Source organism: Clinocottus analis, unplaced genomic scaffold (genome assembly GCF_023055335.1).
Source record: "Clinocottus analis isolate CAN_PGR_092001 unplaced genomic scaffold, fCliAna1.0.p SCAF_10, whole genome shotgun sequence".
Classification (NCBI taxonomy): Eukaryota; Metazoa; Chordata; class Actinopteri; order Perciformes; family Cottidae; genus Clinocottus; species Clinocottus analis.
Window position 1 is genome coordinate 3978469 of NW_027175821.1, and position 27116 is coordinate 4005584.

At 42.9% G+C, this 27116-nt stretch overlaps 1 protein-coding gene across 6 annotated transcripts; it reads right to left on the bottom strand.

Moving 5' to 3' along the window:
- Positions 1 to 225: 225 nt before the first annotated feature.
- mtus1a (microtubule associated tumor suppressor 1a) lies at positions 226 to 26907 on the bottom strand. 6 transcript variants are annotated; one of them, XM_068583274.1, is made up of 16 exons: positions 26770 to 26878; positions 26348 to 26454; positions 20141 to 22234; positions 19660 to 19894; positions 18157 to 18390; positions 16783 to 16866; positions 16129 to 16248; positions 11289 to 11494; positions 6812 to 6878; positions 3974 to 4188; positions 3722 to 3827; positions 3450 to 3523; positions 3223 to 3318; positions 2418 to 2534; positions 2228 to 2325; positions 226 to 1498 (listed from the first exon to the last, which is right to left on the bottom strand). In XM_068583274.1, exons 3-16 carry the CDS (start codon positions 22127 to 22129, stop codon positions 1270 to 1272), a joined length of 3870 nt encoding a protein of 1289 aa, XP_068439375.1. In that variant the 5' UTR covers positions 22130 to 22234; positions 26348 to 26454; positions 26770 to 26878; the 3' UTR covers positions 226 to 1269. The 6 variants fall into 6 exon arrangements, with proteins under 6 accessions (XP_068439375.1, XP_068439366.1, XP_068439349.1 ...); XM_068583265.1 differs by having other exon boundaries at positions 2418 to 2531; positions 16783 to 16872; XM_068583248.1 differs by having other exon boundaries at positions 16783 to 16872.
- Positions 26908 to 27116: the final 209 nt, after the last annotated feature.

The window sequence follows — 27116 nt, forward strand, 5'->3', positions numbered from 1 at the left end:
TCGATCCAACGCAACACTTGCTGCAGTTTCCACTTTGCTGAATAGCTATTTTGGCGATTATGATTTTTGGAATATGCTTCAGTTTAGGATATGCAGGTTTGTGGTTGAGAAAACATTTAAGGAGATTTGATACCCTGGACCGATACCTGCTGAGTTCAAAGGAAAACCTGAATTCCTTTCATGTAACCCTGAATCTGAACCCTGATATGCTGTATAACTCAGCTACATGTTTAATACAAGGCTTTATTATTTGCATATTTCAACAAACCAATATATATAAATTCCACACAATACTATTTGAGACATTGCAGTGACATGTACAAGCGGAGCCTCTTCAGGTCAACTCTTTGCAAAGACTCCATCTTTAAAGCTGCGTCAGGAGGGTTCAAAACGAGGAGATTACCAAGACGGGAACACATGCACAAAGACTCGGATTGGTCCCGTGGTCAAACAAACGCGTGTGGAAAAACAAAAACAATGTTCAAGGCAACAGATGATACTTAAAAACTGACAAACTAGGTGTAACCCCTCCAACCCCCTCATAACCTTTTAAAAAAACCTTCAAGAAATTCTGAACATAGAATGAGACTTGCGCAGCCCTGGTGTGATGACTAGCAGCGGTGTGTTAGTGGCGTGACAGTTAGCTGTGAGAAACGATGAGGAATCCAACACAAGCAATTCCACATTTCATATAAAATGTTCCCCGGAGGAGGGACGACGTCGTCTGTAGTCGCATCTATTCTCAAATCAGACTTTCCACGGCTGATCTCTAGAGACAGAAGGAACAAGTGCTGCATCTGCACGTGTTGACAAACGCATTTGTGTATCTCTTACTGCATGTACTGAGTGTGTGTGTGTGTGTGTGTGTGTGTGTGTGTGTGTGTGTGTGTATGTGTGTGTGTGAACAAAGAGCTTAGGGCAGACAAGTCTCAGTCAACAAATACCAAAAATAGTGTATCATAACATAGAAGTCCTGAGATTTCCTTCACCCCCCCCCCCCTCCCACCTCCATAGTACCAGACGTGAAAGGCAAGAAAACAAGGCGACCTTGCTTATTAAGTGCATCTGTGCAACTATATTTAAATGTTTTTTTACACAGCCTGCAGTGTCTGTACAGAAAAGTGTCAGAGTTCATCCAATCCCGAAGGCGCCATTGTCAGGCTGTTGCGTTGCCGAAAAAAGAACAGGGGAAACAAACATGGCTCTTAATTCCAGAGGGCTCTGACCTCCAAACAACAGGGTGCGCTTGCTGGAAGCGGGTCTCCGTCGTTATCTGGGCGAGACGGGGGGGCTGGAGATGGCGCCCGAGCTGCGAGGGGACTGGAGGCTGAAGGACCGGGACGGCGAGGTGGAGGTCGGGGACACCCTGCGGGGGCTGCTCGGGTCGCCGTTGTGGAGCTTCCACATCAGCTCCTCGTTCTCCATGGACAGACGCTTGTTCACCTTGGACTCCTTCTGAAGGGACTCCTGCAGCGCCGCCTGCTCGGTGGACAGCTGCCTGCGAGTCAGCGACACAACGGATTATGAACGACCATTGAGATATTTAACAAGTGGAACCGAAGCCAAATATAAGTACTGGTATGTAGTCGTTATGAGACGCTCACTTTGTCATCAATGAATACCAAAAGATGATAAATACATTCATCCGTCTCAATCCTTTCTGACTTCCTGCTTGTTTGTTGCTTTTCTACTGAAGATGTAAAGCAGACTTCATTTAAATTGTGTTGGGGACAACTGTCCCTCTCACACAATTAGGTCGCACTAAACTTATACAGGGTTCATACATTTTGACCAATGGATTTCCATGATCAAACATTTCGTGAAATCTTGGTGTAAACATGAAAAAGTGCTAAAATGTTGTATTTAAACTAACAATGAGGATTTACAGTAAACCTTAAATGACACAAATGGATGAGACAATCATTTTCTTTAAAGAATAAACATTTATATAGATGCCCGTATGTGTGCCTGCTTATATTATGAGCATCTTTATTTTAAAAGCATTTTAATTATTTAAAACTCAGCGTAAATGAATACAACACATTTACATGACCCGTTATATTGTAGGAACCAGTTCAACTGCGTGGCTCATTGATTAATGGTTTGTGTTGAATAATGAAGGTATAACAATATTAAATAAATGCAGAGACGCATCTAACCCCCGTCTCAGTTCAACGTCTGCTTTCTATCTCTATATAATAATAGGAGTTCATATGGGACCTCTTACCTCGACAGGGCATAATGTCTTTCCATGCGGGCTTTGAGGTCCTCATTCTCCTGCTGGACCTTCGTATGACTCTCATCCAGCTTCACCTTTTTCTCTGTCTGGAAACATTAAAAAAAAGAAGCAAACCAACGCATGAATCCCTCAGTGTTGCTCGTCTTGATGCCCAGCGATCGTGAGCTTCGGGTCTCACCAGTGCGTCTATCTCCATCAGCTTCTTCTCCTGCTGGTGGAGCTGTTTGTTTTTGATATCCAGCACCACCTTCAGGCTCTCCAGCTCCTGCTCCAGATACAGCGTGTGCGAGTCCTTCTGAAAAAGGGGGACAACACGAGGAGCGCCAAGATGTTCAGGGACCGTCAAAGACTTCCAAAAATGAGTTCATCCAGCCTCGTAAAAGTCACGTGGCCATGAATCCAGAACCACACGACAGAGGGCGCCGCGCATCACTAACACATCAACGCTAAGGAAACGCTGACGGCTCACAGGGGAAATTAAGCTCTGGATGTTTTATCCGTCACACACAATGACATAAACATAGTGTGCTCTGCTAAAGGTAGTGTTTTAAAGTCCTCCTGGTCCCTTTTTAACAGGTGGTTAGTACATTCTGAGCTTCTGCTGTTCTTATTATCCATCTATTCATAGTCGATGTGGAGCGAGGTAGTTACCTTAATGACTCTACTGAGCCAAGGCAGAATGCTGAGCACATGAGGAAGCCACTAAACACTGACAACAGCACTCAGGGAAAATTAAAAATCTACACTGTGGGCAGAGAGGGAGAGCAGAGTTTAACCCACTCAAACCAGTTCATGTGGTAAAGAACGGTTCTTATTTTCTTAAGATAACGTGAAATGTGTTTTGTTTCCGTTGGTAGTTTATCTCGTCTAATCATTGGCTTCAGGGTTGCCACCTTTTACACTTAAAAAAAAAGGCAAACACTAGAGTCACAAGACGATTCTCAAGTGGAGCGGCGCTATAAAAAGCACACAGATAAGAGTACCTGATTCTTTTCGGCCAGCTGTTTCCTCCTGTTCTCCACCGCGGTGAGCTTCTCAATCAGGGCATTGTTCTCCACTGTGAGCGCTTGGATCTGTTCCTGTGGATGTACGCAGCACAACAGAGTTACTGAGCACACACACACACACGTCCATCAATACAGAACTGATGACACGTTATAATTTGTGTGGATTTCTTTGATCAAAAGGAAGAAACAAAAGTCAAGCTTACAGACAGAGCGGCTCCCTCTTCTTTCAGAGTTTTTTCCAAAGACTGCAGCTCCTGAGTGTGGACTTTACTGACCTCTTAAGAGTTTTATGACAAAGAATTTTTTTCAGATAATTTCAACCGCACAACAAAAGTTCGAGGCCAAATCACAATTCTATGTTATGATGCAATACAAAAAATTCACACACTCATTTGGGAATAGACTCAGTTTGAAAGAAATTTATAAAATGCACCTCTAGATGTTTCATTAATTTGGTGAAATACTGTTCACTCACCTTCCAGTGACGCGTCATACTGCTGTTTAACGGACAGCAGCTGTTCTGCGTGGCTGCTCTCCAGCTCCAGCTTCATGGCCTCATGATTGGCTTTAAGCTCTGCCATCTTTAAAAAGAACAAAAGGAGACATTACAGATCACAAGCCATTAGGATGTTTTGTGTTTACCTCTGGATAATCAAGAGGCAATAGTGAATCTTCCTGTTTAAATGCTTATAGAAATCATTATTAAAAGGGGGAGTAGGGTGAACACCTGTTGTTGCATGAGAGTCTTGCACTTGTCAGTCTCCTCCTGGTAGGTGAGGTGGACCTTGTCCCACTCGGCCTGGTAGAAGACCTGAAGTCTCTGCTCCAGCTCGACCAGGTCGTCCTGGTGCTGCTCCTGCAGTTTGTGCAGCGCATCCTGCAGAACGACGCGCAACTCATCCTTCTCCTTCTCCAGACGTTCAGATGAATGTTCGGAGCAAACTGGAAACACAAGAACAGAAAAGCTAGCATCTTGTGTTTTGGGTTGAAAAGAAAAAAAGGTGACGGGACATTTGCCTGGCATTCAGTGACCATCTGCAGCTGTGTCGACTGCAATATTCATTAAACAGAGCAGAGGAAAACTTGCATTAGTAACTACTTGTGTCAGAAATACAATACGTCCACTGGAAGGAACTCTGCTTTGCAAAGTTCTCCCTTGGTGTAAATGTGCGACACTCAAAGCGCTCCAAAAAGGAATGGAAAAACTGACTTTCAATGGGAGGTTCCTCTTGCACTCGAGTGCATACGCCCACACTGCAGTTATTTATAGGCAGATGAAGATATGGTAACAACTTGTCTCTCAATTCTTTCACAATATCTAGAAATCAGTAACAGGAGTCACAGATTTCTTAAAATCAGTCTCGTCCCCTCCACAGCTGGTAATTTCCCATTTTTGAGTGCAATTGGTGGCTTTTGTTTTTTGTTCAGTAAACCAGGCTCACCCTATTCCAACCGTTTCCATCGGCATGTGTTTATATCTGCTCTAGAAGTGGGTGACAGTGACCGACTCCATGACCTGTCTCTGGTTTAAGTGCCTGTGCACAAAACACCGTTTTTGACCAGCGGGCCCACGAGAACTTCAAGTCAGTGGTGAAGTCACGCTGACAGCGTGCAATAAAGAAGACAGATGTGCAGAACAAGAACCTCTGCCGACGCGGTCAGCAGGTGATTCTCTTTCAAACATTTGGTATTGAATGCGGTGAAAGACAATAAACCACAACTATTCAGAACTCAAAACTGAACCCAGATGTCGCTCCGCTGTGCTACAACACCTTACAATTTATATCCTGTTCTAAAAAAAAACAGATTTGGCAGGATAATGCCACCTTAAAGGATTCATGAAAGGCCCATTTCAACATCTTTTGAACGTATGGAGATTTCTCTGTTAGCCAAGAGGGACATGTGCTGTATTTAAGGTTTTTTACTGGTTCACACATCTGTATTGAAGGTTGCAAATTCAGTCATGTTGAAAAACGTTGTCACAGACTAATAGTCTCAAATGATGTGTATTCCTGATGCCGTCTGGATGCATACAAAGTCCCAGAGTCTGTTTTTGCACAGTTACAACTGAGCTACAGTATAAACACTGCACTAATGTGAAGATTCACCTTACCAAGAGTGGAATAACAGCAGCGGCTCCAGGAACAGAGGCCAAGCTAACAGAGGGACTATCTATCAGGCTTTGGCATGGACAGCTCATCCAACAGAGCCAAGCACCCCACCACCATGTGCAATAGAGATCTGGTCATATGAGCCTTTCTTGTCCAAACCCACATCACAAAAAAAAAAAAAAGAAAACACCTCATGGCTCATACGACGGGAGGAGGGCCCAGTTGATCTAAAGTTAGCTGCATTCTGGCAAACAGACAGCAGGGTGACGGGTGTTTGGAAGTGTCACAGATCGTACAGATCCCTCTTAGATATCCTTTTACGTGGGCTGGATGATAAAAAGGGGTGTATCACAATTTTGGCTGCGGCCCAAGACTGTAATGCATTGCTGTGCGAGGAGTGAGATCACTGGACGCAGGCGGCGACACAGTCCGGGGAGGAATTTAACTCAAAGCAAACCTATAATAACGAGACAGGACTTAGAAACAGCTTTCACTACACACAATACAAAAAAAGAGATCAGTGTAGGTTTTACAGCCTCCATGACGCGAAGAATGTGGTAAAGCGCAGATATAACGGCGCTCAGCATATAAGAGCAGTCATGTGGAAGTCCCGAGGTTGTGAGGGAGGGGAGGAGCCCCGAAACTACTGCTGCCGCCTCGAGTAAAAGAGATGAAAGCTGGTGAGCGAGCGTCTGTACACACAAGGCTGTGTGACAGCACACAGGCTGGATAAAAAGCACGGGTCATTGTCCCCAAGCCCTCAGGTGGCGTGGCATTCCACCACTTGGAGACCTGCCTGTGTGGGGTCAGAGGTCATCCTGCCACTCCCTGGGGAACGGGCTGACCAGTCTACTCAGCAACACTTAAACACACATGCCTTGACAGATAGGCAGTGTGAGATTTTCAGCCGAGGACAAAGCAATCAACGAGTGGGGAAAGAACCCCTGGAGGCATCTATTTGTTGGGCAAAAGCAAACAAGACGTCCCCTTGCATGAAGAGATGGTAATATTTCATTCATGAATACTATTGTCATACTAGCTCCCTCAAATCAGAGTGCATTATTATTATGTAAAATAAAGATCACATTGAACTGCAGGAGTAAAAAGGAGTGGGCGATGCAGTGGATGGCGTAGAATAATGCCTATCGACTTTAAAGCACCATTAAAATCAGATCAATAACCGCATTAGATCACAGCTACAAAATAAGTGAACCAAGAACTAGATAGTCAGTGACATTTTTTTTTTAATTAAATGGAAAAACTTTATTGTCCCTAAGAACATGACCGTACATGTTTCCTTATCATCTAAACTGAACAATCAACCGGGATAAAAACACCAGAAAGGGGAACTAAAAGCAAACCCTGTACCAGACGTGTGCGCGCGTGCATGTGTGTGCTTTGGTGATAACAACTTTAAAACACAGCTGGTGTGTGACCAAGGTGACCCAACTTACCCAGCTCTCCTCGAAGGCTGACCAGCTCCTGGGACAGATCCCTGCACTGCCTTGTGGCTTCATCACGCTGCAGAGAGAAAACACATGTAGACAGTCACGCACGTGCTCGCGAAGACGCCACTGCAATGTTTTGAGCTGAAATCATCACAAATAACAAAATGTATTCGTCAGTTTGAATGTACATTAATCATGTTATAAGGCACTGCCAAGGCAACACCCTTGACACATACCCATCAGCTATCCTGTCCAGGATATTGTGTTTAACTGCATCAATAGCAGTCCATGAGTAAAGCAGGGAGATTAAGGAAAAATAGACATTCCTCTTGCACATGCATGCTGTCAGTCTAACTCTTCTACTTGTTCCTGTCTGACTCAGTTTTGCAGTAAAGAGGAGGCTGTCGCTGCAGTGCTCTGCAGCCGGCTCGTCCAAATCCCAAAAAGTGTTTACATCTTGTGTAACACCTTTCTGTGAATAAGCCGGTTTACATAAACATCCTGACACTAAACAGTACATCACACAGCCTGCGTGATTCAATTATGAACCCCGGAGACATTATGACCAAGTAATACAAGTCAAATTTTACTTCAATGATCAGTTCACAAAAGGAAATACAGTCCACCCTGTCCTGCTACATCCAAAATCTGCATCAATTCCTCACTGCAGAGTAGAACAATGTAGAAGCCAGTTACCCTCTCTGCAGCATAGGGAGCACTAAGGCACGCTCTGCTGCCAGAACAGCCCATGATCCAGCTTCAGCCCGGGGGCTCGCTAGCTGGAGTCTCCCCCTCCAGCTATGGAGACCCAGTACTCCAGGACAAACAGTGGTCCAGGTGGACGCACCACCTCCACGCACCTCCTCTCAGACTGCTCTGACAACATCTGAGGCAGCACTGAAAAAGCCGCTCTGCTGGCTGAGGAGAGTGACTGCAGAGTGCATTACCGTATTACACCTAAAAAAAAAACCCTAAAGGGGGCAGGCTACAGTGTGCATAAGAACTGCCTCCTCATCCGCGAGGCGAGGTCACTTTAAGACCGCACTAAAAAGGCAGCTGTAGAGGAGCAAACAGATAAATTGCACAGGGTTGCCTGACATCAGGCTGATGGAGAAGGACTTGTGCCGAGCAGTGACCTTCCCATGGGATACATGGAGAGGCTTCATTACCACCATCCCCCACCACTCATCCAAACCTACATTCAATCATCCCCCACCCCGCTGCACCACTACCTTACACTCCGCTGCAAGGCTTCACGGGTACACTCGACACAAAATGATAACATGCTGAGACGCGTCACATTTCCAGCTTCTCTGTGAGCACATCGGCTTTACAGTCGATGTATAGCGTTATAGAAAATGATGTCATTTTATCGACTTTGGTTATCACTCAGACTGCATTAGAAACCCTCTTACAAACTCGGCTATAAAGCCTCTGCAAGTCTAAAGGGACATCTATGGAGTTGGGTGCAAAAGAGTAGACATGTCCCCGGTGTGCATCAATATGATACCATGTCAGGCGTCGAATAACACTTGATGGCAGACTAAGATCAATAAATAATTGCTTCAGATCATGTTCCAAGAAATATCAGAAAGCAAATGAAATAGTCGGGACTCAAAATCCTTTATCTGTTTTTTTTTGTTGGGGGGGGGGGGGGGGGGGGGGGGCAATGTGCATGCAATCTACACTAAAACAGCATTTGCCCTCTGAAGAAAGGCATGTCAAACCAGGTCCAGTGCTCACACATTCCATCCAAACAGATGATAAGAGAGCTCGGGCCTCGCCCAGAGTTTGGCTGCTGTTCATAACCATATCAAGTCAACAGCTGGGACATTCTCACACCATGCTGGTGAAGACCTGTCTCCTATTCTTGGTCTGATAAATTGCCACCAAATTCCATTGCACACTGCATCAACACAGACCATTAACACACACATATGTTATTCTTGTCTACTGACTTGATGGTTTTCATATTAAATGCAAATTATGTGTGTGTGATGAACGTGCTCACTGGAATCACTAGTTTCAGTGCTGCTGCAGCTTTTGTACAACCACATACCTCCATCGGGCAATGCTCTCTACATGTCGCTGAAAAAAATATATAATACTGACTTTGTAATGACTGGAATGAGCACTCGTGTTAGAACATGCAAAAATGTTGAAGGTTCATGGCTGATGGTGTGGAAGGCTCATAAATATCCGTGGAGCAAATGTCAAAATAATTCAATACCTGTATTTTGTTAATGCAGTCAAATGTTTTGTGTTAATGCAGTCAACTAGTGGCAGTAATCTAGGCCAAAGAAGTGCACGAGTCACTATCACAACATATTACTTACACTGAAGGTTCGCTGGCTCAACACTTTGGTGGCGGAGAAAAACAAAAACTTTCTATGTGAGAAAAGATCCATTTCATCTGAATAAGTCTGTGCTGCAGTCATGCCAGAGGCCTGTTTACACACCTCTGCATCCGGATGTGCAGTCCACCTCAAACTAGTTTCTCAGTGGCCTCCGAGTCTCAGAGCTAAAGTCAACTGTTGCAGCCTTCAAAACAAACAGACACACACCTTACTGTACCATTGAAAATAATTTCAGAATGTTTTGGCCTCTAATGCTTTACTTTGGTGAACACTAATTTTCTGACGGAAATCGGGACGAAGATCATTCAAGAGCGGAAAAACTAATTTCCATCTCAATGTCTTGGCTGCACGCTTCAAACTAAAAACACCTGTATTTTGTTTTCAGATTTTTTGGCAGAAGCCTCAATGAAAAATTGGACTGACATGGACTCGCATGTCACAACTGCAACTACCCAGAGTGCTGCCAATTGGGATCCGTCTGGTGTTGAAATGTGGAGTAAAGAGAATTGCAGTAAATTAGGCCAAAGGAAATGCATGCGTGACTTTCTGTGTTAAGATTTGAGAGTAGCAGTGGTTTTATTTCAGCTGCAGAGAGCTCAAGTGCACAACCTCGTTAACACATTTGTTCAATTCTCGTCAACAAACATCCCCTTGTTCCTCGGCCACATGTTTCATGTGAGAAGCTAAGACACCTCTTAGCTTTCCTCCAGAGTCCCTTTCGCTTGTTAATACACAACTTCTGGAACACACCAATAAGCTCTGGTGCCCTGCAAACCTACTGCATCTGCAGGACAGAGATGATAAGCCGAATGAAGATGTGTTCCAGCAGGTTAACGTTTTTCACAACATACATGTGCGATTCATGCATTTGGCCTCAACTCCCTGTGCTGATGTGTCAAAGGAGCAGCAACAATGTCAGATAAGGTCCAGTGGATTGCAAAGGAATGATGGCAAGCTCCCAGCGGCCTCTAGAGGAAGGTCCTGGCAGACCTGATGTCTGCCCTTTGTGCCACTGAATCAGGCCTCAAGTATTTACACACACAAAAAACAGAAGAAAAGATATGATGTATGAAGGTTTGTAATTATAACTTAGAGGGTTGAGTGATTTAATCATATGAAGTAAAGACAGGGTTATACAAGTTAATGAGCCACTAAATATCATCTCGTCTTGAATAAATAACACATTGTGGGTCGGTGGTACATTCCATAAATCAACACATGTGCCGTCAAAACATTTGACAAGGACACTCGTAAAGTTAACCAGAGGGACTGAAATAGCTTGTGACATTTCATTAAACAGGGCAACAGATCAGATTTTATCCTCTAAGATTGATATCCATGTTGTCCTGTAAACATAACTGCGTCGGTCTAATTTAATTGAATAATTTACTCATATTAGACTGTAGAGTGAATAAATTTACTTAACACAGACACTGAATCATTTTGCTATGACAACTAGTAAATTAGGGAGTAGATGGTTGCGGTTGGGTGGAGAGTAGCTGAAAGGATAAGTCTGTTTACACTGACTGTGCGTAGATTAATCCCTTAGGGCATCCAGTTCCTGGAAGCTAATCACATGGCACCACTATTTAAACAGATCCAAAACCAACAGCAAGTTTAAAACTTCCATTTTTCTACCTGGATGACCTATGAACGACACAACTGAATGACGAACAAGCTTTAAGAGAGAAGCGACCATAAGTTCAGCTTTTCTCTTTGATCCAGGATAGCCTCAGTTGTTCAGTGGATGACAACAGGAGGGCTGTTTTGTGTTGGACAGCTTCCAAGTATGTCTGTGTGTGCAGCCCCGCACACCCTTACAATCACCCCCCCCCCCCACACCCAGCATGCTGTTTCTGTAAATAGCAATGCCATTTGGTTTGCCTTGTATCAACACAGGATTTGATGTTGCAACACTTGTTATGTCATGAAGATATATTCAGACTTGGCGTGTACTACTAAACCACAAACTAAAATTAAGAGATGGTATCTGAACACAGTCTGGGATAAAAGGAGATCTCAGCGTTCGATAAAATAAAGCAAAACGGGATGAATAATGCAGTGAAAATATCTGATAAAAGATCAGTGACACTTGAAAAATATAAAATAACTTAAAATATCCTTACCTCAGCCAAAGTTTGCTGCAAGACGATGGCGATGGCCTGAAACCTGCAGTTACTCGCTGCCAGGAGTCCACTCAGCTTCTGGACGCTCTGGTCCTTCGCCCCGCCCTCGGCGACGCTCGCTGGCACCACATCCGGAGGTCCGCTATGCTGGTTCGGTTGGGACGCAGTCCGCTGGTGGGAGTTGGCCTTGGGTTTGCTCTTGTCCACTGTGAAAGAACACGCGTTGAGTGTTGTGACAACGTTGATAGTCATCACGCCCCCTTCCATAGCCTTTTTACCGCTGTGCCCCGACAGCAGCGCCACCCACCCAGTACCGACCCGTCCGGGTCGCAGCGAGCTCCTGTGTCAAAGCCTTGTTCTGTCCAATGAGCCAGTGATGAGTCCCAGTGCTGCTCCTCCAACAGCCAGACATACAAATGCATCCCCTATGAATGCAATTAGTTTTCCATATCCTAATTCAATCTAGTGCTGTGCAGACAGTCGTGACCAAGGACAACTTATCTTAGCGAGGCCGTGCTACTGTAGCTTTGATTTACATCAGCTGTATAAATACATCACCACCGTAAAAAAAAAAAATGCTACCATCAATCCCGCTAATGAAGAACGCTTTTGTTTACTCCTCTACGACGGCGAGACATCACAACAGAGGGACACAAACCCGACAAACTCACTACCGCGAATGTTAAAGTCGACAAGAGGGAAAAAAAAGGACACCTGTGCGTTTCTTTTGAAAGCACTGTTTATTTATGAAACTGGAGTGAGCGTTATGCAAAACAGCAGTGAGAATGGCCTGATAGGGGATATCAGTGAGGGGACTCCATTGTACCGCCTGTGAGGAGACTCACTCGGCCTGCTGATTTATTTAAATATAAAAAACTAGACATTGCAAGTGAATTTGTAAAAAGTAAAAAAAAAAAAATTGTACGCAAGTAGACTAAGTGTGCTCCCGTAATACTATCAGGCACAACTCCAGTTTAAGTGTTTATTATAATCATGCTCTTTATGAACCACAAGGCCTGGAGTATATTCAAGCTAAATTTAGATGCACTCAGCAGCGTACCATTCTGAAGCATCATAACATCCCAGAATAACACCAGCATGTAACGGTGGGATGTGGATATATTTCAGAGCAAAGTAATGCTGCTTTTAGTGAGATGCCTTTTTAAAAATAAATGAGACTCCATCGTTTCTATTGGCAGTGAGGAGAAGGTGTTAAATCTAACCAGAGGAAATATCTTCCCTGCCTACAGTAGACAGCTGATCCAGGATCTAGTCAACATACAACTGCAGGAGAGAATAACACTGAAGGTCTGGTGGCTCAACACTTTGGTGATTGAGAAAAAGAAAAACCTTCCATGTGAGAAAAGGATAGATAGATCTATTTCATCTGAATAATTATTTTCTGCAGTCATGCCAGAAGCTTGTTTACACAGCTTTGCATCCGGATGTACAGTTTCAACCTGTTCAGCATAAAAGACAGGCGCAGCCTTCAAGACCCACACCGAACTGTACCCTTTAAATTCATTTCAGACTGTCCTGGCACCCAATGCTTTAATTTGGGGAACAGTTTTCACACGCTCTAAAACATGTGTAAATCTTCTGACTGAAATTGGGACGAAGATCATTCAAGAGCAGAAAAACTGATTTTAATCTCGGTATCCTGGCTGCATTCCCCCCCAAATATTTCTACAGCATGAGAAATGTAAAAAAAAGAAAATGCTTTTTCTGATCCAGATCCATGCGGACAGTAAACTGTGCAGCTCAGCTTCTGCTCAGCTTTCAATCATTTTGATGATGCTGCAGTTCACGAACAACCAGAAACCCTACAAGGGTTTCTTTAAATGAGAGTGCCCTCTGCTGGCTGAGCAAAGAGCACAGAGGAAAAGATTTGTTTATGTGATAATGTAAACCAGTAGTTAGTGAATGGCATGCGAGTCTCATATATTGTTGAAATGCGATGGTTGTTTGTAAGTGCTTTCTTTTTCTCTGGAAAACAACATGCAGATAAGACGCTTTTGCTTTCACTCCTGATAATCTTAAAATAAAAAAAATAGTGGGATTATAGCTAAATTAGCTGATGCCCATGTAAAGAGGAACTGGCAGTAAAATACTCCCATTTGAGTTTATTTTCCACAGGAAGTAAATTATGCTCGTTTCCAAGACTAGTGGACATTATGCAACACATTTCTGCAAATAAAAAAAAACAAACGCCCTCACCTCTTTGAATAATTCAAAATGGTAAAAAAAAAAGTAAAAAAAAAAGGGAGGAGTTTCAGAGAATCACATCAACAACATTATTCAGGTTGATTTTCAAGATCCAAACAAGAATCCTGTATTCGTCTTCCTCAAAAATACATTTCCTCTGAGGTCTGTCCAGTGTAATTCTCATATGTAGTCACAAAACAGAAAAAAATATATATATATTCACACATGAGCAAACATATAGTGTAGAGTTGGTATCATTTCAGGCTTTATCACTATAGTTATACGTTTGAGTTTTCTGATACAACAAAGATTCAATTTTAAAATTTGACACATAGGCCATCGCTCCTGACTGCTGCTCCATGGCAACAGAGGATCTGCAGCTATTTTCATCAAAGTGTCTGAACTCAGCTGATGACACATGTTGCCCTCATTTTTGTACCATTTCAACATGTACACTTCACATTAAATACCGAGGGATTTAGTGACTCCACAGCGCTGTGCTGCTGTATAGAGATAGCACAGCATAGCACAACGCATGATGGGTGACCCCTCACAATCAGGCTCTTGTCAAAGTGCTCTGTTGACACAACACAATAATGGTCAGTACAACATTCACTGGACAATTGCCCAAGATAAAATAAATCAGTGTGTTTTAACTGACTTGATTTATGGGATACCTTGTACATACCAAAACCTGTGATTTTGGAGTGAACTGATAATCATTTTCAATGTTTAATAATTAATAGTTGCTGTAATTGCAGTGAGTCATTAAAACCTTTGAGATTTTACCACTAAATTACCATATTTAGTCATAACGCAAAACGTGAGAAGAATACTTTAAATAATGTGGGAACCACAGGAAGCTACCGTTTCCCACCGACGTGTTCAACGGGGTTCAACCTAGAGACCAAGAACCAAAATAACTTTGGTAAATCTCAGGGTGAAAGAGGAGAACTCGATGTCTAAGTCAGCGAAACGAAGTGCATCGCGTAATAAGGTGGCCTCAAAAACAAAAGTAATTCTGAAAATAGAATATAAAAATTATGATATTTGTTGAAATACAATTACTAGTGAATTAAGATGCATATCCTATAACATTTCTGCTCAGGGCTGCATGTGTTTGTGACCAAGGTGGGTCACAGAAAGATGAACCTCTTGCTTTGCCAGCTAGTAAACAGCCATCTAAAAATAGATTCCAGCAACAGCCAACTGCACAGGTCTACATCTACGAGAAGCAAACACTGGTAGGATTGGAAAAATAATATAGTAAAGAGGCACAAAAACCACAACAACGTTGGTAGAAATATTCAATAACGGAATAAGTGACAAACCTGCTTGGAAAACCACAGTGTTCTTCCTACATCCTGACAGCAGCTGAATGTTTCGCAGTAAACCCTTGGCTGTCAGACGCACGTGGATGTTCGACAGGGAGAGCTTCGGCGACCATAACATCTCTCCAAAACAAGTAAGACAGCCAATGGTTTTAGCCAACAATTACTTCAAAAAAAAAAAAAAAAGAAGAAAAAACTGTTTCCAAATGCAGAAGCTTGATGCTGGCTATGAACCACATGCCATGGCGTGCCTCAGTGCATCACGCCTCAGGTAAAAGCAGACTTGACCGCCAAAAAATACATACAAAAACACTAGTAAGTGTTACACCGCTGAAAGAGCCATGGAAAACGGAAAAGGCACCCAGTTCAGCATGGCAGATCTCCCAACTCAAAATGTAATTCCAAGCTGGAAAATACAGAGCAGAGTAAATGGTGGCCAGTGGTTTGAGGTGCAGCCTAATAGATGAGATAGAGGGGAAAAAAATAAAAATCCCTTAATCCTCTTGGTAAAGCCAGGCTTCAGCTTTTTCACCAAACGCATGAATCTGTCACAGCAGAGCAAAGCAGCATCTCCAGGCTTAATGATGGCGGTGCTGTAGCAGAGCCAGGATGCTAGGAGGAGAGCAGAGGGGGTGGGGTGGGAGGAGCTAACGGCATACAAGCAGCCAATGGGAGTTTAAACCCGTTCCCCTCACTCTCTCTCATCTACGCTCTTGCCTTGTGTCATCGGCAGGAGGATGGCAACAGACTTCTCATGTCATGAGCTTGGCTGGCACAGCTCTGTGTAAACGTGTCCTCCATGGCGAAGGACACATTTACTGAAACATATTCAATCTAAGACTGAGCCAATTCATTTAGTGTTTAATTATCCTATCTAGTTTATGTAAAACTAAGCTTAATACTGGCGTGACACATGAATAGTATGAACGTGTGCATCCAGTATTGTGTCTGCGCTGCAAAGAACGAAACACACATTACTGCTTTAAAAATGTTTTTCATAGCACTGAGCAGCATTGAAATTTAAAATACTAGTTGCAACCACAATATCTAAATGAGTTGACAAAAATATTGATTTACTTCGATTGAGTCACATTATTATTTATATTACTATTATTAGTATCATCATCATCATGTTTTGTAAATTTTAACAAGCTTTTCTAACTTTTCAGCTTCCCCCCCATTCATGTAAAAAAAAAAAAAAAAAAAGAATGCATAATATTGTCTGAAAACAAACCCGCCTAAATATTTTTTGGCGACACTGACAAACATAAAGAACAAATCTGATGATACAGTTGAAATCTTACCAGTTCCACTTGAAGATGGACGAACAAGTCTTGCAGAAGCGGTCCTTTTCAGAGGACTGACTGTAGAATTGGAAGTTGCTTTGCTGGTGGAAGCGGCAGGTTTGCACGCGGTGGCCAAAGCTGTTACGAGCAGAAGATCCAGGTGAGACAAGCGGCCGGAGTTAGTCGACTCATAATAGAGCACAAACTGGCTACAGACTACAACCGCTGAGAGCGTTTTGGCTTAAAATAATTTACAAGGTTTGAACGAACAAACAAACAAACAAACAAACAAATATTCTGTTCAACTGAAAAGCAACGACACAGCTAATTTAATTAAATCAACATCAAAAAGGCCCTCATCAGATGGGATTACTACAAAAGATAAGTCAATAGCTTTTTGTGCTTTGGGAGGGTTTAATCTGTTCAACACAAATCAGACTAACAGGGCCGTTTTCTCATCATAGTGTGATAATTTGCCAGTGTTTAACATCACATTGTTTTAGTTTCAATGCATTTAATTCACATTAACTCCACAAATGGAAATTCTGAAACTTAAAATCAGACCAATATTCAAGCTCAATGGCTTCAACTTTAAATAAAAACCATTGGAAAGGAAAACAAGTTTGAAACGTAAGATAAAGTGTGTGTGTTTATCTAGAGATTTATTCTCACATGGTCCAGTGTTTTTCCTCTGGGTGGTGAAGAGTCTGGCTTTCAGCGCAGTTTTGAAAGGGGATGGTTTATGCGATGGTGCTCCTGAAACTTTAGAACGCTAGTTAATACGAATCAGCACATGTTTTTCCAAACTCATTTGAAATTCACAGCTCAATACCTCTTTGCTTTCAAATGTAGTGCTGATGTAATCACCACTAACATGCCAGTCAACTTAGAGGATGTGGATGGACCAAAATTATTCTTTGCTATTTTAAGGATGTGCTTATGGCCAAATATAATGAATCAGATAAACAATGTGTCATTTGAATCTGACCAATATGACAAAAATGTACCATAGCAGAGATAGATATGGAATGAAATTTATGAACAATGACATCTTGCGTGCAAAACAAAATATTTATTTCCTCTCTGAATACAACAATTAGGATTCAACTTCCAGTCTCACTTACTTCTCCAGAGCTTTCTATCTTTTCCATTAAACGCAGCTAACAAAGGGATGATGCAAAAACGATAGGATCCAATGAGCAGGCATGTCAAGAGGGTGAGATCGAAGTTGGATGCTGCGCTGTGCTGCGATATCAAAGATGTGCTATTGAAGACGCGGGATGGAAATTCAGTCCAAGTGCAGCTTCGAAGTCCCGTGTAACCAGCCATCGGTTTTTTAAGAAAAACAAGGAAACCTGCTGCTTTTCTTCACCTCAGACAACATCGGTTGTAGTGTGTCTGTCTGCTCTCTTTCCTCCAGGCAACACACTGTGTGTGTGAGAGAGTGTGTGTGTGTGTGTGTGTGAACTAGAGTGGAATAGAACCCGTTGCCTGACAACCACAAGGAAGGTGGAGGGGGGTCCCCCAGTGTGGAATACAGGTCCTCTCAGCCAATCATAGACCTGCATGCTGTTGAAGATGCTTGTAGTAAGAGAGCCTGCTGTCTAGCACCATCCTCTCTCCTAATACAACATAACCAGCAGGAATATAAAATGCCATCAGAGCCACTTGAAGCTCAGCAGCAACACATGAGGATGTGTGGCATTGGACTGGAGTTCACCCCTCCCATGTGCAAATTTTAAAATTAAGAAATCTAAATGAAAATCATGTTAAAATTAATGATTTAAGACGCCATGTTCCAGCATATTGGCAGATGTGGAGGTATTAAATCAGACGGATTTGCCCCAGGGAGATTTGCATCCAAACCCGATTCCTGAAGTGGGTCACCAATCAGAACAGAGGCTCCTCCCCCCGCCATGTCCAGATGTGTTAAAAAAGGCACAATGAACACCTGCATTAAACTGAATGTATACCTTGATGAAATAGCCTGTGGGGACTGAACACCCTCCATTTCTAAAAACTAATGTCAATCCTTGTTAGGTTTACCTTGTGTGCTCCCAGCACCGTCACTCGGCTCAGTGTGAACACCGGCCTCAGCGAGGGCCCCGGATGGCCCCGGGGTCCTGCGTGGTAATCTGGAAGTAGGAGTAGGGGGAGGGCCCATAAGAGAAGGCCGAGTGGGAGTATGAGGAGGTCGGGATCGGAGCAGTTGAGGCTTAATACTGGGTGTTGAGGCAGTTCCAAGGGACGGCTCTCCTGTTGCCTGCACTCCCTGACCGCCTGGGATGCAATGAGGCACAAATAAACATTAAGGTCAGCGGCATGAACCGCTTCATTCAGGACAAATGCACAGACTAAGCAACCAATGCGATGGTCAGGAGTACAAACATTGGCAGTAGAAATGTCCACAGAGCTTTCAGATTGGCCAAGTCTAGCAGCCAATATTTTTCTCATAATGGGTATTAACACAATAAGTCATTTTCATGAGAGAATTTAGAGACATTTGTCAATAAGTAAAACTAGTTACATTTTTTTTGGGTGAAAAATACATTTCTGAACAAATAAAATTCTCCCCAGCAGCTCACCTATATCTCGTTACATTTATCATAGAAATGGTACAAAACTTACCTGCATGTATCTTACTCACAACAGCAAGCATGTCGAACGTGATTTAATCAAAATTTAAAAAAAAGTATTGTTAAACAAATTAATGCATCTCAGTAAAGCGTCTGTTAAAGTTAATGCTTCGCTATGGTGCTCGTTTTAAACATTGTGTTCTCACTTTGAGACTATTGGTGAGCTCAAAACCTCCCTTTCCTTCCCCTGCTTTTTCCACGCATACAGATGGCTTCCCATCAGAGGAAGAGTCCCCCTCCTTCCCTAGAATTTTTACTATGATAAGCAAAAGGCCAGAGGGTGTTAGCCCCCCCCAAAGACTTGGACAAGAGACCGGAGGTGACATCTGTATCCAACACTGTTCCTGTGGAACATGGCTGAGCTCATGAGGACAACAGTAGGTGTATTAAAACAGCTCAATGTCACCCTCTGATGGAGAGAATGCTTTACTACAACCTAAATAATTTCAGGGCTCAGGATCTTTGCCGAGGGAGCGAAACAAGTAAAAACCTAAAAAAAAAAAACGAACAAATTGTTTTTGTCCAAACCATGTACCTCTAGTGCCGCCTTTAATCTCACATGACCCTTCAAGTACAGTCCAAGTCAACTTCTCTACGGTGAGCGTTTTAAGTACAAACAGGGTTTAACGGGCATGTTAAGAGAGTTCTCTTGGGTTACACAACAAAGGACATGGTTCAGATATCATTAGCTTAGTCAAAGCCAGGTCACAAGACTCATGGAGGGTTGATTGTGACCTACTGTCAATATTTATTTACTGACTGACAGGTCAACGTTTGCCATTTGTGAAACAAATGAAGGAAAACTCAATGACAGCATTGATTAGTTTCACACAGTAAAGTTAAGTTATCGTAGGCTCAGCTTAATGCAAAACGTGTATAATATTTAACATTGGTCAGTTTTTGAGAACCTTACCTGTGATGTTCTTCCGCTTGGACTGCGATGTCCCTACAGCGTTGGAAGTCTTGTTTTCATCACGCAATTGGGCTCCCTGCCACTGTCTGGTTGACAGAGTGGCTGATCTCGGACTGGCAGCTGGAGGTTGTGAAAAAGGTGCTCCTCTTGATTCTCTCGGAGATGGCCGTCCTCGAAATCTGTTCCTACTCTCATCCGAGGAGGCTCCCGCTGCTGTTGATTTGCTGGACTCCGCCTGCGAAGAGATCAATGTATCATTCATTTCCCAGTTCTGTGCAATTGGCCCCCAAAAGATTCATAAAAAAAACAAAAAAAACATTTTCCCTGCGAGCGCCAACCAAATTTGTGTCCAAAATATTTGGATTTAATATGGCTTACAGAATAAGCTGCAAGAGCATGAATATTAATAGTACTGAAAGTAAGTAAAAAAAATATTACTGATGTTTTTATTGATAACAAATAGACACAAGTCTATACTCACCACCAGGCTGATCCTCTTAACCTCTCTTGGGGAGATTTTAGCAGGAACGTTTGTGGCCTCAGTCTGTACGGCCTGTTTATTCAGGGAAGAGCAGTTCAGGTTCCCTGGTTTGTTCTGGCCCAGGTGGGCTTTTGGAACGGTAAAGCTAGTTGACAACCTTAAAGTTGTTCTCTTATCCTTGGACTGCCTGGATGACAATGATACACTGTCCGACGAGCAGCGGGCCCGCGACTTCAGCGCAGGAGGCTTGTCCTGGCCTAAAGCTGAGCCCGACCTGACCTCAATTTTATTCAACACGCCCTTTTTTGGAGTTTGTTTGGGATCTATTTGGCCACTTCCATTGGGTTTTTTTTCCGATGATGAGACGCAAAGGGTCTGGTTGCCAGAATGCAGCACTGCGGCGTCTGCTACTTGGCTCGAGGCTACTTGGCTCGAGGCTGCCTGTCCCTCGTCAGAGCTGACGCTGCTGCATTGGACTGTTGAAGCATGTTTATTTGCAGCTGGGAGTTGATCGAGTGGGGATGCGCTGCTCTTCCCTCGTCCATTCACAGCAGAATTCCCAGACAAATGTATATTTGTTTGGCCCGAATTAGCAGCCCCTGTATGCATTTGTCCTTGATCATCATTGACCATTTTAGGGGTGGTAGAGAGAACTGCAGCGCTACTCTTACAGTTAGCAGGACTACTCTTGATGATAGGTGCTTTGCTTTGTGCTTCAGTGTGTTTATTGTTCACTTGTTTGGGCAGTGAAACGGGGCCCGACACTGACTTTTGAGGCACAATTCTAGTCAAAACTTTAGATTTTACGCTGCTGAAATTTAACCTTGGAAACTTCTTAATTTCGATTTTCTTGGCTTTGCTGGCTGAAGGTGGCAGTCCTGCAACTAAACAGTTAGCAGTCGCAGAGATTTGCTGCTGTTTAACCGGGTGAAGCCCTGCGTTTCCAGTGCAGGGAGACTCAGAAAAGGAGGGGAGGCTGGGCATCAAGTTTCCAATGTTTTGCAGCGGAGTGGAAGTATGAATATCGATATCAGTGGGTTGTATTGCTAACGGAGTGGAAAAAAAGGTCTTGCCTTGTTCTGGTGTAAATTCTCCTTCTGCTTTAGCACAAGCATACGGAGCCTCTTCTCCACAACCTGCAGGAGATGATTGGCAGAGAAAAGTCATCAAAAGATCTCCTTCTTTCTCATTTGGTAGAGCTACAAGAGAGTTGGATGCTGCCATATCGTTTTCATCAGAGGAAAGGCCTGCCTGAGTGAAAGTCATGCCAAGACGCGGGGCATCCACATTCTCGTCAGTGACTCCTGTGGAGCTTTCAAGGACATCTGGTAAAGTATTTGATAGCAGGTTAGATTCAGCAGGGAATGCTGGATGGCCTGCAACCAGCGAGATAAAAGACTCCTCCAGGGAAGAGACTACCAAGACCGAGTGATCATCTTGACAAAAACTGTTGCTCCTCATTACCATTTCCGCAGAGCTCAGGGAGCAGCAGTCGTTCTCAGTGGATCCTCGACGGGAAATCTCACTTGAACTCAGTTGGCTTTGCCTCCCGGCAGAGTCTGGAGACATCACTGCACTGCTACTTCCAGTCTCTGCGTCTTTACTGAAAGACTGGTACTCATCTAATCCCATCTCATGGTTGCTCATCAGACTTAAGGTTTCATTCCAGAAATTCACACTGCCATCAACAGGTGTGGCGATAAAAGTTTGGTTCAAGTTCAGGCCACAGAATTCGTCATCCCGTGGGAAGGTGGCCTTGTAGGAAATATCCACAAAGGAGCCGTCGGTGGGGCAACAGTCCAGTATGTTGACGTCAGGGGAGCGGTTGGCTTCTCTGTCACTCAGGTTTGAAACACTACTGTTGAAGTCGGGTGAAGGCGACAGTGACAAGTTGCTGTACTGACTCTCAGGGGAAAGGGCATCTCTGTGGGGCAGATGAACTGTGCCCTCAACTTGGTCGGTGGACATGTTGAATGTCGTGTGAGACATTTTGGAGTTCAGACAGGAGTTTTGCCTACTTCTGTAGCTTTAAATACCTTCACAGTCGGTTAGCAGCGCAGTAATCCATCAATTGTGTTGATCAGGAATGAATATCTGTAAAGAGAAGGAAAAGGTATTTTTTTATAGCAATATTACTATGCACAGTTTGTGCTGACGTCTTTTTTAAATTTCACTGAACGTTAACAGAAGCCCCTCAAACTGATATCCCAGTGTAACGTTTTGCTCAGGACTCTCAAAAAGGCCTTGGTTGGCTTGCCCTGGTGAGTCTTTGAAGTCGTCGGTCATTGTAACAGTATCTAGATACTCAAATTATTCATGACTTAGCTCAATGAAAAATGCAAAACTCATTAGGATCACGCTTAGGGCATACTGTAGTGCAGGTTTGTTGAAACAATGTCCTCGTTGTGCCAAGTGATGCACATGACCTGAGCATCTAGACTTTCTGAAGAAATGTTTTACCAGACACATGCAGTCTCTCCTGAAGCATAGTTTCATTAAAATATCAAATGTGAGGCTGGCCAAGCGGTTACAAGACAGACATCTTCTAAAACAAGCCAGCATGAGTTTGGTATGAGAAGTAAACAGCAGTCTTAACTTCTTTTTTGAGGTACTGTTGTGTTTATTTAAGCCGACTGACCGCTTGCCTGCTACTACGACAACAAAAGCACCATTGTGGTATGTACAACCGGAGAGTGAGATATCAAGTCACCAACAGCCTGAACGTGTTCCAGTATGCAGAGCCCAGACATCCTGGTGCATAGAAGAAAATTCCTGAGGTAAACTTAAGCACGATAAGAAATAATCAGATTCATGTTTTGTCCTAATGTTGCAAAAAGTTGACCGAGACCATCTTTCCAGGTGGTAATCACCCACTAATAGGGAATGAAACGGTAGTCAAAGAGGGAAGAGAGAATACTGGTTGAGGAAGAAAGGGCAGAGTGAGTGAGGCTGCATGACTTTCCCCAGGAAGCGCACACCAACATGCAGAAAACATACACACAACTTAGTTTAACCTCATGCTTTTAGTTTAAAGTGGCAGCCTGCTTGCCTTTGGCTCATCTGTTTGAAATTATGCTATGGAAGTTTCCAGTTCCAGTTTCTTTTTTTCTAGTAGCAATATCAAAATGTACTCCAGCAGGTCAATGTTAATTCACTGTGTATAGAGGGACAAACAAGGCTCTAAAAGAGCGAGAGAGAGTGATGCAACTAAAAAGTTAAAGAGTCAATGGCACCTGTAGTCACTATGTACCTGCTATACTCCAACCTGCAGCAAAGCTTGAGGACGGGTGTCATTGACAGTTCAGCAAAGGTATCGATATGATTTTCATTTTTAACGAGACACTGTTAGAAATCAAGAATGCATAGTCAAGCATAATTTTGATATACACTTGTCTACAAAAATGTTATTCGAAAAACATTTGACCTTAAAAGCAACCTTAAAGTCTGTAAAGACGACAACCACACCATAAATAAAAGTCCCCCGCTGAATATCTGAGTGCTGCTCACTTCCTTAAAGTAATCATTAGCCTAACCATTTTGGGGAAATCACAAAAGATATACACTTGCCACAATACAACTCAGTGTTAATTTTTTTTATTTTTAATCTGCCTTACTGCTAATAAGATATATCAAAGCAGCTCTGCTTTTATCAATACAACCAACAGTCCAAATCTGGATGATTACGATGTTTGTTTAACAGGCAAAGAAACAACACACCTTACATCAAATACAACATACAGCCATGGCAAACTGCTGTGCACATTGAACCTTGGCAAGAACAGCACCTCTTCGCCCACAATATAACAATGCAGAAGTGATTTTGCCTGTTAAAAACCATGACTAAGCATGACATTGTTACTATGTTAAGTAAAACTGCACCTGAGACAAACCATGAACTGAACCACCAAAATAGGTGACATAATAGAGAGCAAACAAATAGAAATAAACAATGAGGAAACAGATTTTATGTCAACACTTACCGCAGACAAAATAAAAATTGATTAACGATTGTATGAACTAAGTCGACAACATTCTTGTCGTCTCCATTTAATGATAACAGTGGAAAGAAAATGCCTCCACAGTCAGCTGCATCAGATCTCTGGGTTTTTGCAGGTTCATCCGGCTCATTTTACTCACTCAGAGACAATCCCGTTACTGCTTTCCTTGCAAAGCGTTAAATCCAGCCGACTGGGCAGGCAGTGGTGTGCGAGTGTGCTTCCACTAGATACGAACAGCCCCTGTCCCACAACTCCTCCTTCCTCGTGTTCAGCAGAGTCAACCGTGCATCAGTAACATCACAGCGTGAATGAGGGTGCTCCCTCTGCAGGGATTAGATTCTGCCTTTTCCTCCCCTCCCTGAGGTAACATGACCAGTCCGGCAGGCCTACTGCAGCAGTGGATCAGCGATCTCTCCGACAAGCCAATCTGTGTCAGACAAATCATTGACTTCCCTTCACACTGCGCCCCGGTGCAGGCAAGTCAAGGTCCAGCTAAGGACTGTGCTCAGTGAAGTGTTCCACTCTCGAGTTTACAGAGGGAGCAAGCAAGGAAGAAAGCATAAACATGTTACTTTATCCACACAGTGCTGGGGGAGTGGCCATGGCTAGCCAGACTGAGTTGGCATTCAATGTTGCTAAGCAGCCAAAGTCCTTTTATGAGGGAATGGATCAGGCTGCTTTTTAGCACGGGACAAGTGAAAAAGGGGAGGTCCGTGTTCCTCGAGGAATGTTTCCCCTCGTACAATTCCCAATCAGAATTTGCATAGAAACTTACTTACACCAAGATGGCAAGGCGCATTACAAAGTCGGTTATTATGGCTGGTTAAGTTCTTCAAAGTTCCACACTGATAATCTGATGACACAGACTCATGTTGTACACAACTGACCAGACACTTGATCCTGACACCACAGCAGTGGTGTGACAGAGTCCAAGACCAAAGCTATTTCTACCTAATCTATACAAGCCCACAGTCTAATCTTAACTAGAGACATGTAAATCATGTTCTATGGTTGGTTTATTATCTCCTCAGAGTTCTCAGAATTAAACTTGTATCTGGTTAAGTGGTTAACCAGAGGTTCTAGTTATGAAATCTAGGGCTTTTGACATTGGTCCTCAAGTGTTGTAAACAAGAATGCAAGTAATGTAGTAATGATCATTTTTAAATATAATTTAAAAATACATTTAGACTCTCCAGTCAAAGATTTAAACATAGAACCTCAGTTATGCATATTGCCAACCTAAACCATACACATTCTGATAGCGGAATTTTTTTTTTTTTAAACCAATAGGAACACTCACATTACACTATCAACTACTGTCTGGTCTCCACATACATTTTGAGAGTCAATTCAATCCAAGTTACAGCCTAAAAAACAGTGATATGAAGAGAACAATGATTTTCAATGTCTGAAGCCTCTAAGGCACTGTGCAGAAAGACTCAAATGGCCTTTCCTTGCATTGCATGGGTGGCTGGACACATCAGTATAATACAGTGAGCAGTTATGAGGAGCAGAGACAGCCATCAAAAACCCAGGCGCAGAGCCGCACCACACTACAGCAGGGCAGCAGGTCAAGCTGGGGGATTCCTGTCAGCATACCACAGGGACAACGCTGTCCTCTGTCAAGCGGGGAACAAAACCACACCAACGGGCCTGGTTAGGCGCATAGCGTGGCACTGTCTTTCAACAGCCAGAATATTAGTCAGTCTGCTCCAGCAAAAAAAGGAAAACAAAAACACTCATGTTGAAGCTGTCGGCCTGTGCCATCTAGTGACAAACAGATACAAGTCAAATGTCTCAGCAGCCGTGCAACTGCATCTTGGTTAGCTCTTCATTCAGTCAGCCTAAACTGTGATGCTTGTACCAACTACCCATGACCTTTTCAAGGGGTGGACAACAACAACAACCAATACAAACAAACATTAAGTTAAACATTGTATTAAGATTTTTTTTCACAAGTTGCAGGTAAAGAATGAACATTCACGCTCAAGCTAAGATATTGTGTAAGATATTAAACTATATGCTGCACTGTTCTATTACTTGTCCCTGCTGAGCAAAATCATGTCACCTTAAATTGCTCTTAAAGTTATCACAGTTTAATCAATGTGCAGATACACATAAGAAGTACAATAATCAGAGGTGAGCATTTAAAGCAAACATAACCTAAAATATAAACTAAATGTACTGCATGCGTTAGGAATAGTGTTACCTCATTCCTCTCTGGCTCCTGTACTGTTTATGATCAAAACAACTGCCCCTTGCCCCCGCATCTGATTGACAGATTATCCTGTGCGAGTGGTCTTCCAGCAGCCAAGTCTATAATTAGACCAGGAGTAAACATAGTATCCGTCTACGAATAGCAAGGAAAATACTCTTTCAAGTCCATAAATGGTTTAAAACACTGCACGTCTGAGGCTCATGTACAATATAATTGGGAAGGAGCTAACGTTAGCGAGTAGCTAACTAATACGTTAGCAGGCTTGAACATAGCTACAAACATGGCGCCATAGAATTAATTAACGTTAACTAAAGTTATCAGCGCTACCGTTAATTTCGGTTGACCGGTTAGGAACAGTTAAGCTAATTTATGCAACTGAAAGTAGTTTAAGAAACATAAAAAAAACGACTTACCACTTGGCCAGCAATTAAGACAAACAGTTGTCAATTAAGTAGATATTTAAACATTTAAAAAAACAAACCACTGTATCAGATATTTAACTTCTGACGTTCCCTGGTTCGGGCACGAGCAGCACCAGCGGGAGCGCGCCGCTAACGAGGTCTTAATTACAAATTATGTTCACCTGGTCGCTTCCCTTTTTCTAGAGTATCCTAAAACCAACAAACGTCTTTAGCTATTAGTAGCTTTGTTTAATTCTTATTTTTTGTTTTGTTCGTTAGATAGAATAGTTATTCAGAAATCTGCACAGTAGGTGTGCAGAAGAACAAACGTCTCACCGTCATCTGTCATCCAGAAATAC